This window comes from Triticum urartu, chromosome 7 (genome assembly GCF_003073215.2).
Source record: "Triticum urartu cultivar G1812 chromosome 7, Tu2.1, whole genome shotgun sequence".
Lineage (NCBI taxonomy): Eukaryota > Viridiplantae > Streptophyta > Magnoliopsida > Poales > Poaceae > Triticum > Triticum urartu.
This window is the reverse complement of record NC_053028.1, coordinates 311312982-311324466: the sequence shown is the minus strand read 5'-3', so window position 1 is coordinate 311324466 and position 11485 is coordinate 311312982. Positions and strand designations below refer to the sequence as shown.

The following is an 11485-nucleotide window of genomic DNA, read 5'->3' as shown; positions in this document are numbered from 1 at the left end:
ATTCGTCTGTCTGTGGCCATAGTCAGTAGTCTTTGCAGTGGCTCCATTGCGATGATGAAGAGCAGCGGGGATAGAGGATCCCCCTGACGCAGCCCCCTTCTGTGAAGAAATGGAACTCCTGGTGATCCATTGAGCAAGACCCTTGACGAGGAGGTTGACAAAATGAGCGACACCATATCGCGCCACCGCTGCCCAAAGCTCATTGCCTCCATGACCTCGAGTAAATATCCCCACCCCACAGAATCAAAAGCTTTAGCTATATCCAACTTCAGGAACACAAGGGGGAATTTTGCAGAGTGAGCCGCCTTGATGACATTCTTGACATATAAAAGGTTGTCTTGGATAGCTCGACCTCTTATGAAAGCACTTTGATTGTTCGTGACAAGCCCATGTATTTCTAGAGCCAATCTGGAGGCCATCATCTTACTCACAAGCTTTGGAACCGAATGCATTAGGCTGATAGGTCTAAAGTCACAGGCCTGTTGAGCTCCTTCCTTCTTTGGCAGTAGAGCAATGTTAGCCGTGTTGAGCAAATGCCAGTTTTGCCCACGCAGCGAGTGTACAGAGTTTACAGCGGCCAACAGATCCTCCTTGATAATGGACCAGCATCGCTTGAAAAAAGCCCCTGTGAAACCATCTGGCCCTGGCGCCTTCTCCCCATGCACCTCAGTAACAGCCGTCTTCAACTCCTGCTCGGTGAACGGCGCGTCCAAATGCTGCAGGTCCCTTCTTGGCAAATCAAGGAAATCCCAATTCAGCTTTGTTGTGCCGGAGAAGGGGGTGCCCATGAGCCCTTGGAATCTCTCTAAGAGAATTTTAGCTTTGGCACTATGGTCTGTGACCAGCCCACTGCTCCCTAATAGCGCTGGAATGTGGTTCTTTCGCCGCCGCCCACTGGCCCTTTGGTGAAAAAACCGGGTGCTTGCATCGCCTTCTCGTATTTCCGTCAGTCTAGACTTTTGTCTCCACCGCGCTCTATCAATTGCCGCCAGGCCCAACAACCTGACCTTGAGCAGACCACGCAACCGACGCTCCTCGTCAGAAAGAACTCTTTCCTCCTGGGCCAGATCAAGCCTGAAAATGACTTCGCTTGCCACCTTGGACATGAAAACAGCCCACTTCGTACGCTGCTTGTTCCACAACCGCAGAGCCCTCGCCATTCTGGATAGCTTGTTGTGCAGCACCCTCACTGGGTCCGTTGATTTGACCTCCCTGGTCCATGCCTGGTTGACAATGTCATCGAAACCTTGAGCTTTTAGCCAATGATTCTCGAATCTGAACGCCTTGTAGTGTGAGCACTCCATCTTTCTCAGAATAATTGGGCAGTGATCAGACACATTCGTCGAAGCTGGTGATAGCTGGTACTGTGGGAATGAAGCCTCCCAATCACTGGACACAAGCATTCTATCAATTTTAGTGAGCGTGACATTTTCCCGCTCACTGGACCATGTAAAACGCCTTCCAAGGAGTGAAAGATCAATTAGCCCCATGTCCTCTATGGCAGTCCTGAAGCGACCCATCATGCGCAAATTTAAATTGTTGTTGTTCTTGTCATTAGCTCTATAAATCATGTTAAAGTCTCCAAGCATCATCCACCGTGGCAGCACAAGCTGGCTTAAACTCTTCATTTCATCAATGAACAAGATCTTCTCTGCTTCCATCTGCGGCCCGTAGACACCGGTGATCGACCAAACTTCTCCATCAGATTTGCATCTTACCGTGGCAGAGACACAGTAAACACTGACAGGCATAGGAGCAACAGTGATTTCGAAATCATCGGAACATGCGATGAGAATGCCTCCTCTGGAGCCAACCGCCGGCAGGGAAATGAAGTTGTCTCTGAATCTTGGCCCCAGGGTCTCAACTACCAGCGCATTGGTCAGATCACTGATCTTCGTCTCTTGTAAACAAACAATGTTGCATTTCAGATCAGACACAAAAGTCTGCACGGCCTTCCTTTTCGCGGGGTTGTTCAGTCCCCGCACATTCCAGCTTAGGATGGAGAAATCCATAAAACAAGACAAACCCACTCATAGCAGACCCAAGGAACTACAACCATGAACTGCTTACAGCGACAGAACACATTCCAGCAGACCCGGCCTGTCACCGTCATTGGGATCGATCGGCTTGCTAGGACCAACAGGACATTTCGAGGAACACCCCTCACGGCACATCCAGAACTAACAACCCAAAGCTGCACTAACATCGGGAAACTAAGAGAACACACCATCACCTAGCAGCTGGCCAGGGAGGCAGGTCAGACAGGGATCGGCTGCACCTGCCCCTGACCTCCACCCCCACCTTTCTTCTCCATGCTCGTCACCTCCGGCATGGATTCGATTGCTCCGATGAAGTTATCCGGCAGGGGCTTCTTGAAGATTGCTCTGTAGCGCTCCAGGGCCGTCGACGCGGCCTTGGGGGGCGGCGCATCTCCGGTGATGATGCCGGCCTTCTTCATCAGGACGAGTTGAACCTTATCCATGGTGGACCAGGTTGCCGACGGCTTGGCGGCCAGCCTGCCGCTGCTCCTCTTGGTGATTTTCTCAGTAGGCGCATCCCTTCTGCCTGGATCTGGGATTGGCGTGGGCAGCAGAGCAGCAGGGGCAGGGGAAGAGCAGGCGATGAGGAAGTGACTCAATGGATCAGCCAGATCCCCACCGCCCCCGTCCGCATCCGGTAGGGCCATTTCATTGGCATCTACAAGATCGTCTGGGCCCGGCCCACGGAGAGCTACGCCGTCCTCCAAAGCCACGGAGCCAGCGGGGCAGGGGGGAGGAGCGGGGGTAGCTGGGCTAGGCCAGGGCCTGCGGGCAACCACAAGGGGAGTGCGGCCCATATGCTCCCGCAGTCAGATCTTCACCGTCTTGACCGAGCAGACTTGAGGATTGGTCAGCGCCCGCGGATGCTCCAACGTCCAAGCCCTCTGGCTCCGGGCCCGCGAATGCACCAATGGGCGTGCATGCAGCGGAGGGGGCATGCACGTCGCCCGGAACCCCGCTGCAAGCCATCACCCCTTCCTCTCCACGCCATGCCGCTCCTGCCTCTTCCTGCTCTGCCACAGACCGCGGTGCCAAGGGGCTTTCATGAGAAAGGGCAGGCATGCCTCCTGATTGCCCATCTGCAGCTCCTTCCCCCTTCCCTTCCTGGCTTGGAGCCCTGACCGACACCGCAGCCACGCCGAGCACCAGGCTGTCGACAGAGGCGTCGCCAGAGCCCGTGAACGGGTCCGCACCCCGCTGCAGGGTAGTCCATCGGCCCAACGTCGATGAGCAGCGGCTCCGACGCCGCCGTCGACCCCTCGTGCCTCCGACCACCGACGTCTCCCCTCCCCTCACGCCTCCCACCTGCCTCACGACGATGCCCGCTTGGTCCAGCTTTGTGCATCCCGATGCTTGCCTGCCTGAAACCTTCACCGGAACCGTATGATAGCTGAACACCAAATGAAAATTCCTGGTCGACAATTTTCTATACATGAATGTGCCTTCATGTTCAACTTCAAGGTTTCAATCCATCCAATTTCGTTGCTGCAAGATACGAATTTCAGTTCCCAAACCTACAAACCAAATCCAATCATAACCAGATATTGAAAATCACATCTCATCATGAAACTGAATCTCCATGTTTCTCACGTCACTGACCCACCATTCAGGCTGGACGTGGCGAGCGGGCCTTTGGCCCGGTTTGCGGCCCGCTAAGGACCGGATTGAACGGTCCTAGCCATGTAAAATAATTAGTCGGTCCGAGCTCAAGAATCAGGCCCATCAAAGCTACGGTCCTGTCCTGTTTTTGACCGAGCAGACCGACAATCCGAGTGACGACCTGCGCGAAAGGAGTAGTGGAGGAACAGTGTAGGGAGCGCTGCACCTATCGGCCGTCGACCGTCGCCATCTTCACCTGCCCGTAGTAGACTGCCTCCTCCACGTCTGGCCGCCGTCGACCATGCCAGTTTACAACTACTGTCGAAGTTTCACAAAATACAGTTTCGTCAGATGTAGCCGTAAGCTGTTAGAATTCAGTTTCTTCAGACAATACAATTTTCTTCAGTTTCGTCAGAAAATATTGTTTTCTTGGAAGAGCTGCCATGGCAGCCGTTTCAGCACAACACGCACGATCAGCCATGATTTTCGCATCCAACACAATCAGGCAAGTATTTTTTGAAATGCAAGGAGTAGATATAAGGGCATGCACAATGGTTCTATCTTAGCAATGCCATGTAGGATAAATGATGATGTGGAGGAGAGAGAAATCATAAGAAAAGGTTTATCTTCTCTTATTTAAGAGAAAACAAAAGATGGTATCTTAGCACAATATGCTTCACCATGTTTTTAGGAATAACTAATTATTGAGAATAAAGCTAAGAGATGATTCATTGTAGACATCTTTTTTTTGTCATCTCTAGATTACATGCAAGACTTAAGATAAAACGATCTTATCAATCATTGTGCGTGCCCTAATAGTGCCCACTTCCTATAATCATGGGCCATCACCCTGGTTCAGTTTCCTTTTATTCAGTCGAGCAGGAAACCAAAAATACAAGGGAAACACGATTTGATCCGAAAATCATGGCGCCATTTGAGGAAGAACTCGACGTCAGCTCTGATCCTCTAATCACGGCAAGGCCCATAAACATAAAATTGTGGCCTCATATGCGTGCTACAGTACTTGCATGCAATAGAAAAAACTGCTAATGAACAAATATGTGCAGGTTCATGGATAACAGGTGTGCCGCCCAGCGCACACGTCCCCTACCTTGCCGTTGGTGCTCACATGTCGCCCACCTTGCCGCCGGTCATTGGCGGAGCTAGATGCAGACTACGCCTGGGGCTACACTATGTTGAATGATAAACTTCTATGATTTTCTATGCTTTGCATGAAGAAATTATAAAGGAAGTTGTTTATAGGCCTGGGGCTATAGCCCTAGCTGCCCCAGGCCTGTCTCCGCCACTGCCGCCGGTGCTGCGCAAGTCGCACATCTAGCCGCTGCACCCGTGCAAGTCGGCGCCGGTGGTTGTTGGCCGGTCACTCGGTCGAATCCAGGCTTGGCCGCCGCCGGTCCGGTCCGTGAAATCAGGACCGTCATGATGCTCAGTCCGGTTCCGTCCGGACCTTCCGTTGGCGGCCGGTCCAAACAACGGCTCGGACCGGGACCGTGTCCACCCTGGCCCATCGTATACCCCCCGAGGCGTGTCTCCGGAAGGCCTCTAAAGGCGACGTTGGACACCCCGGCGGTCTCTTCCGTGCTGAGGGGAGGCAGTGTCGCCGCCGCCACCACACATCATGGGAGAAGGAATGGGGTCGAGCTCGAACTCAAGGGAGCGTCGGGCATTGCGAGGTTGGTACGGAGGCTAGTCAGTTCTCACCGCACCAGGCTCTAACACAACAGAGTAGCACAAATGTAGCAGAATTTCGCCAACCAAAATGGAGTATCATAGGTGGAGCGGTTCTCACCGCACCGGGCTAAAAAAAGAGAAACACTAAAACCCAAGAATTTGGTAACCAAGTCAACCAAGAACAAACAAACCACCGAATGCAACACAACCATGGGTAAGCCATTGAACGCAACCCAACGACGGTCAAACCATACAAGAAGGTCAAAGTGCACTTGCCTCAAGCCATAAATACACTCATCGAAGAATTTCTCTTAGCATTGAAAGCTCTGAAACCTGAGGAAAAAACACTCTTAATAATATCTTAACAACCGAGGTCACTACAAGCTAAAGCTCTGAAACCTGAAGAAAAAAACACTCTTGATACCCAGTTTGGCTGACGAAGCACACTGCACCGAACTTGAGATGCCACGGGTTGTAGGTTTTTCTAGTTTTGATTGTTTCGGCCAGCAGCAAAACACTTGTGCCGGATCTAGATGAAGCTTAGTACTTGACATGAGTAAGGTTTCCATTCTCTTGATTGTTTCAAAGCTTGACCTAAACGTTGGCTGGACCTGATCGATTTAGCAGCAGAACAAGAATACTTGCATGAATCTCCGATCGTGGAGATAGCTTGTTTGGCACGTCCTCGATGCCATCGCCGTCATGAAGCACATGGTGTTGGCGTCGCTGGCGGCAAGGCAGGCAACTGCAAGACAAGATCATGAACGCGTGAACCTTTCTCGTGCTAACGTCCTCACCCGTCGTTACGGCAGCGGGGATCGTCGGCGAGATGCGGCGGATCCTCGTCCAGGATGCGGCGTTGCTCTCCTCTGCCCCTCTCTCTCTCTATGGATGAAGTCAATCCATCGAGTCAATTAGGATTGTGTTCAAATTTTCTTGGGATATATATGTTGTTATTAGGGAAAGGGGTATAGCGTTCTGATTTTCCCATCAGGATATACTTTGGGATATACTTGGTTAAAACCCCATCCTCCCAGAAACGGGGGACAGGAGACGTAATTGGAAGGAGCGTAATTGTTGGGATCCATTGATAATGAAGGAGCGCTACGGGCAATTTTTTGACGCAATAAACCGGGTGGATGCCAAGTTGCGTGCGGTTTTTGGAAGAAAATCTATGGGAGGGAGACAATCGATGTTTAGGCAAATCCTTCGATCGGTGTGGGAGGGAGGTAACGAACGAACGACGTACGAAGTCCTTCATTAGGAGTAGAGATTATTGGTGATGATGCAAAAGCAAGGCCTCATCTTGTTCTTCTGTATCTTAGTAGCCATACAAGTTCTTTTTTTCATTTATCAACAAACTAACCCTAATGCTGGGCACAATCATGCAAATACATAACACCCTGCTAGACTAAATAATAAATTCTTGTGACGAAAACAATAGACATAAGAATGTTGTGAAAAGAATTAATCAACTTAGATAGTATGTACCGGAAAAAGCATGGGAATATAAATATTGCTAGTCTTACAAGGATATTTACAAGAAAAAAATCCAACCTCTAACTAAGAGTACAACCGGATTATTAGAATGATGAGTTTCTTCTAGCTCATAAATGATTTACGTTTTCTGCAGTACAAATAATAGTCAGTGTGTATTGAGCGCCTGATTTGCAGGAGTAAATATATTCATGGGATGATCCTGATAAAGAGGAAGAGGAACATTGAAGCAATTAAGGAAAAAGCTAGCTCGCCATCAGGCCATTGCCCGTAACGTACATAACTGCATCATGCAGGCTAGCTCGCCATCATGTAGATCCTCGTAACTATACCAAGGAAAAGGCACATTACATATGTCAATCAAGCAGGCACGAAACTTAGCAGAAAGTTGTAAACAGGAAAGCAGTTTATAAAACATTGAGGACCTCTGTCACACCGCTCGCCGCCGTCTCCAGGAGTTGAGGCTCGGCTAGTCGTTTTGCCCGGGAGGATGGGGTCTGGCCAACTCCGTCCTTCCGAAAAGCTGCACGACCTCCAAGGACATCTTCTTGCTTCCCGTCTCTCGGTGGCTCGGTGCTGAAAAACGTTTGGTGACGGTTTTACGCTGCGATGGGTAGGGCAGAAGGCTGAGTCCGCCGTCCAATCATGAACAGGTGGAAGACGCTGGTGGGAGGCCTGGTTCGGCAGTGATCCTCAGGGCGATGACGCTCGGCGGCGGCAATCAACGTAGGTGCGCAGAGGCGATGCGGGTTTGGTGGGCCTTGGGTGTCCCGCACTGCTGGCGTAGATTCGAGGCGAGTACTCAACAACACCACGATCTTCCCTGGTCATGGTGCTCCGGCCTATTCTCCTCGAGGAGGATGGTGGCCTCCCGGCGCGGCGCGAGCATGATCGTAGCAACGGTGCAGGTAGTGTCTTGCGTACCCTAGCGCGGCGGGCACACGATCATCAGATGAATGAGATGAAATCTGGAAAGGAAGGAAGAGATATTTATGGAGAGAAAAAATCAATAGCAGAAAAGGCAGGAAATAAACCAAGATACGGAATAAAAGAATATGCCCGTGATTGATGTGAATTGATTGCGTTATACATTGCCAAAGAAGAGATCAATTATACCATATAATAATTGAATGAGTTGCCAAAGATTGATCCTGTTTTATCTAGAAAAATAAAAACTGATTAAATAGAAAATCAGGCGGGGGAGGAAATAGAGGGAGTACTACCATACCATGCACGAATTAATTGCGACTAGTTACCATACATAAATTGATTACCTGTTAAGAAAGGAATAGAAAACCAAGGATAAAACCAGCAGGAGAAAACCGGTGGGGAGAAAAGAAAATCGATTGAGGTGAAAGGGGGTCGTAGGAGAGGTTGGACGAAGGGAGGGGAACGTAAGCCTTTTAGGTAGTAGAGATTTGACAACATCCATACTTGACAACATAATCCGTACATATGAATTGCAATCTTTATATCCATACACATTGAAAACATAGGGAAAAATGTTTACAACCTATATGTCAATTCACAACATATGCATAAATATCCATTCATCACATATCTGTATATTCATACATATACAAACAATCATGTTCATCCATACGCATTGCATACACATTCCAATGTATATATATATATCCATACATATGCGTTCATCCACTAACAATCTATCCATACACATTGAAATTAAACCAACTCCAATATATCCATGCAACTTATCCATCCATGCGTCCATACACATTAAAAAAAAAAACTACTCCAACATATCCCATACAATCTATCCATTCATTCATCCACACATTATATACCTAATATCCATACTAAACAACTTTAACATGACAAACTTCCAAACAAGAGAAACTAGGGTGCACCTAGTGGTATAAAATGCATCCGAAATACAAAGATTTGATACAAAATAATTGGAGTAAAGGATGAAGAATACCTTGCTCTACGTTGGGGAGGACAAATCGACCAAAATGATGCCTAAACGAGGGAGATCGAAGGGGGGATTGCAGAGGAGAGAGTCACCTCCTCTCTGTTCGGGAGAAACAGGGGAGAGCCTGCTCGAGAGAATGGGTGGGTGGCTGGGTAGACCCCACACCACCCCGTCGACCACTTACCTCTCAGGGGCCTACTTCCAGCCTACTGCCATCGAGCCTAGCAGTAAGGTATAACAGGCTACCGCCGCAATCCCTGGCGGTGGTCGCTTATCCATGTCAACAAGCACCATGACGGCGCAGACACATTGGGCAAGTACCTACTGCCATTGACCATGGCCATAGGTAGTGTTACCCTACCGCCACAGACAACAGGGGTAGAAAAAAGGTCAAATCCAGAAGAAATGTCAGAACAGTGATTTTGGCCTCTCGGTGGCGAGCGTGGGATGTCAGAACAGGGGAGTGGGGGCCAAAGGGTTGCCAGAGGTGGAGGCTAGAGCAGGGTACATGAGTAGTTCTCCCAACTAATGTCGAATTACTGGGCTGATAAGGCTAAAATCCAAATTAAATGACTAAACGTCGACAGATTTTTCAACTTCTTCAAAAGTTCCCAAAAGAAAATATTGCAACTACTACTATGCCCAATGCTGGCCAATCAAGTCAATTTACATCTTTATTACAATAGCCTTTTTTGTATGCTTTGCATGGAACATACGATGCTAGATTTGGAACTACATACAAAGCTCAAAAGCAAAATTATATACTGAGCATATTACAATAATAACGTTATATATGCAAATTAGTGGGGAAAAGAAATAAATATCATTTTGTTGTATATTAGCAGATAATAGGATTGCAAACGCTGTCACTCTTCCTCTGTGGTCTCCGAGATAAGACGCACTTCATATAGGTCGTCACCACCTTTTCCTGGGTCATCGGAACAATGGTAAGATAGTGATTGATACAGGGTATTAGACAATAACGAGCACAACTCACCAATTTCAGCCTTAATTCCAGGACCGAAAAAGGAGGTGAATTTTGCCTGCGTAAGAAAAAAGTTTGCAAGGCTCAGTACTCATATACTCCCTCCGTTCCCAAAAGTCTTTTTAGAGATTCCAACAAGTGACTACATACGAAGCAAAATAAGTGAATCTACACTCTAGAATATGTCTACATACATCCATATGTTGTAGTCCATTTGAAATATATCTAAAAAGACTTATATTTAGGAACGGAGGGAGTATCTGCATATATACTACTACTAGTTATAAAAGCACGAGTGAATCCAAATGATATGTGCCATCCAACCACCTATGTCCACTGTATCACGTTGCTTCAATGATGTATACATCACATCATCAATATTTTGAAAACATGATAATTGCATTGATCATAATTTGAAACAAAATTAGTTGCATTAAACACAATAAATCTTGGAATTAATATTAATTGTGATCAATCTTGAAAATAATATTACTGTCAAGCTGTATGTGCATGCACGTATACACGGTTACTAATTTAATTTTGGACGCAACTACAAAACGAACCGTCAGATTTTTTACCATGGCAACAACTTAGAATGTTTTTCATGGCAATTATAGTTGTGGTGAGGATGGCATCAGTTTTTGCCATGATTTGTCATGTTTGCTAAAGGAAATTGGCATCATCTCAACAATTAGAATTGCTAAAAAATCTGATGTAAGATTTTTGTCAATTTCTTGGGTGTGTTTTTTAGAGAAAATGCACGAAAGCCCGACTTCAAATTAATGAAGCCAACAACCGGCTAGGATACAATAGTGTTGAATTACAAAGGCAAAGACTTACAAAATCTCAAAGATTACATGCATATCTCAATACTACCAGAAGCAGCAGCGAGTAGAGCACCATGGGAAACTACCATCAAGCCGCCGAAGATCTCATGCAGCCAGAACAGCAGAACCATAGTATCCAGACAACAGCAATTGCCGTGGACATGAAAAACCAGACTGCTTGAAGAACATCGACTCCGCCGGGCAACTGCCGTATCTCCCCTTCATCCAGACCGTGCCACGCACGTGGGCGCCAACCACAGGCCGGCAACCCACAAGCAAACAAGGCAAGGAACCGCTGAAAGATGCGGAAGGACAAACTCGCCACCACCAACGCCGGTAACCAGGAGAGCCGAGCACCGCCACCACCACCAATCACCACGCACGAGGATCACATCCCCCGACCACCCCTTGAACGGCGCCCCCAGGGAGGACCAAGACACCAGGACGCCTCCGCCATCCGGCCAAAGGCCAAGACTTTCGTCCCAAAGAAGGGAGGGAGGGGGGGGGGACCTGGTAGTTTGACCCACTCTCAAGAGGGAGAACGGCACCGGAGCGCTGGCGGCATCGAGGTCGACGTGAAATCGACCAAGTGTTTCCCCCATTCCAAGACTTCCACGACCCCATCCTCCGACAGCCCGATCTGACAGACCGTCACAAGGGGAAGGGGCCGGGAGGAAGAAGAAGCCACCTGCCGCTGCAACGAGACCTCGCCGCCCTCACACCGCCCAAGCGAGCGGAAGGGAAGGCCATCTCCACCCAAGGCCGTCACCCTGGCTTCCAGAGCCACTCACACTGGCGCGAGGCAGCAGATCCTTGCCGCACCGGAAGACGCGCAGTAGCCGACAGACTCCTTGGGTGGTGGCGAGGAGGGGGGAGAAAGAAGGAGAGGTGGTGGATGCTAGGGTTTGGG

The 11485-nt window shown here is 48.7% G+C and overlaps 1 protein-coding gene across 1 annotated transcript in view; it reads right to left on the bottom strand.

Moving 5' to 3' along the window:
* Positions 1–9419: 9419 nt before the first annotated feature.
* Positions 9420–11485, bottom strand: part of LOC125518797 (thylakoid membrane protein slr0575-like) — a 38251-nt gene continuing 36185 nt past the window's right edge. Inside the window, exons 7-8 of the mRNA XM_048683665.1 lie at positions 9761–9806; positions 9420–9691 (exon numbers count right to left, since the gene is read on the bottom strand). Of these exons, the coding sequence (XP_048539622.1) occupies positions 9630–9691; positions 9761–9806 (108 nt within the window). The 3' untranslated portion in view covers positions 9420–9629. The remainder of the gene's footprint in view (positions 9692–9760; positions 9807–11485) is intronic.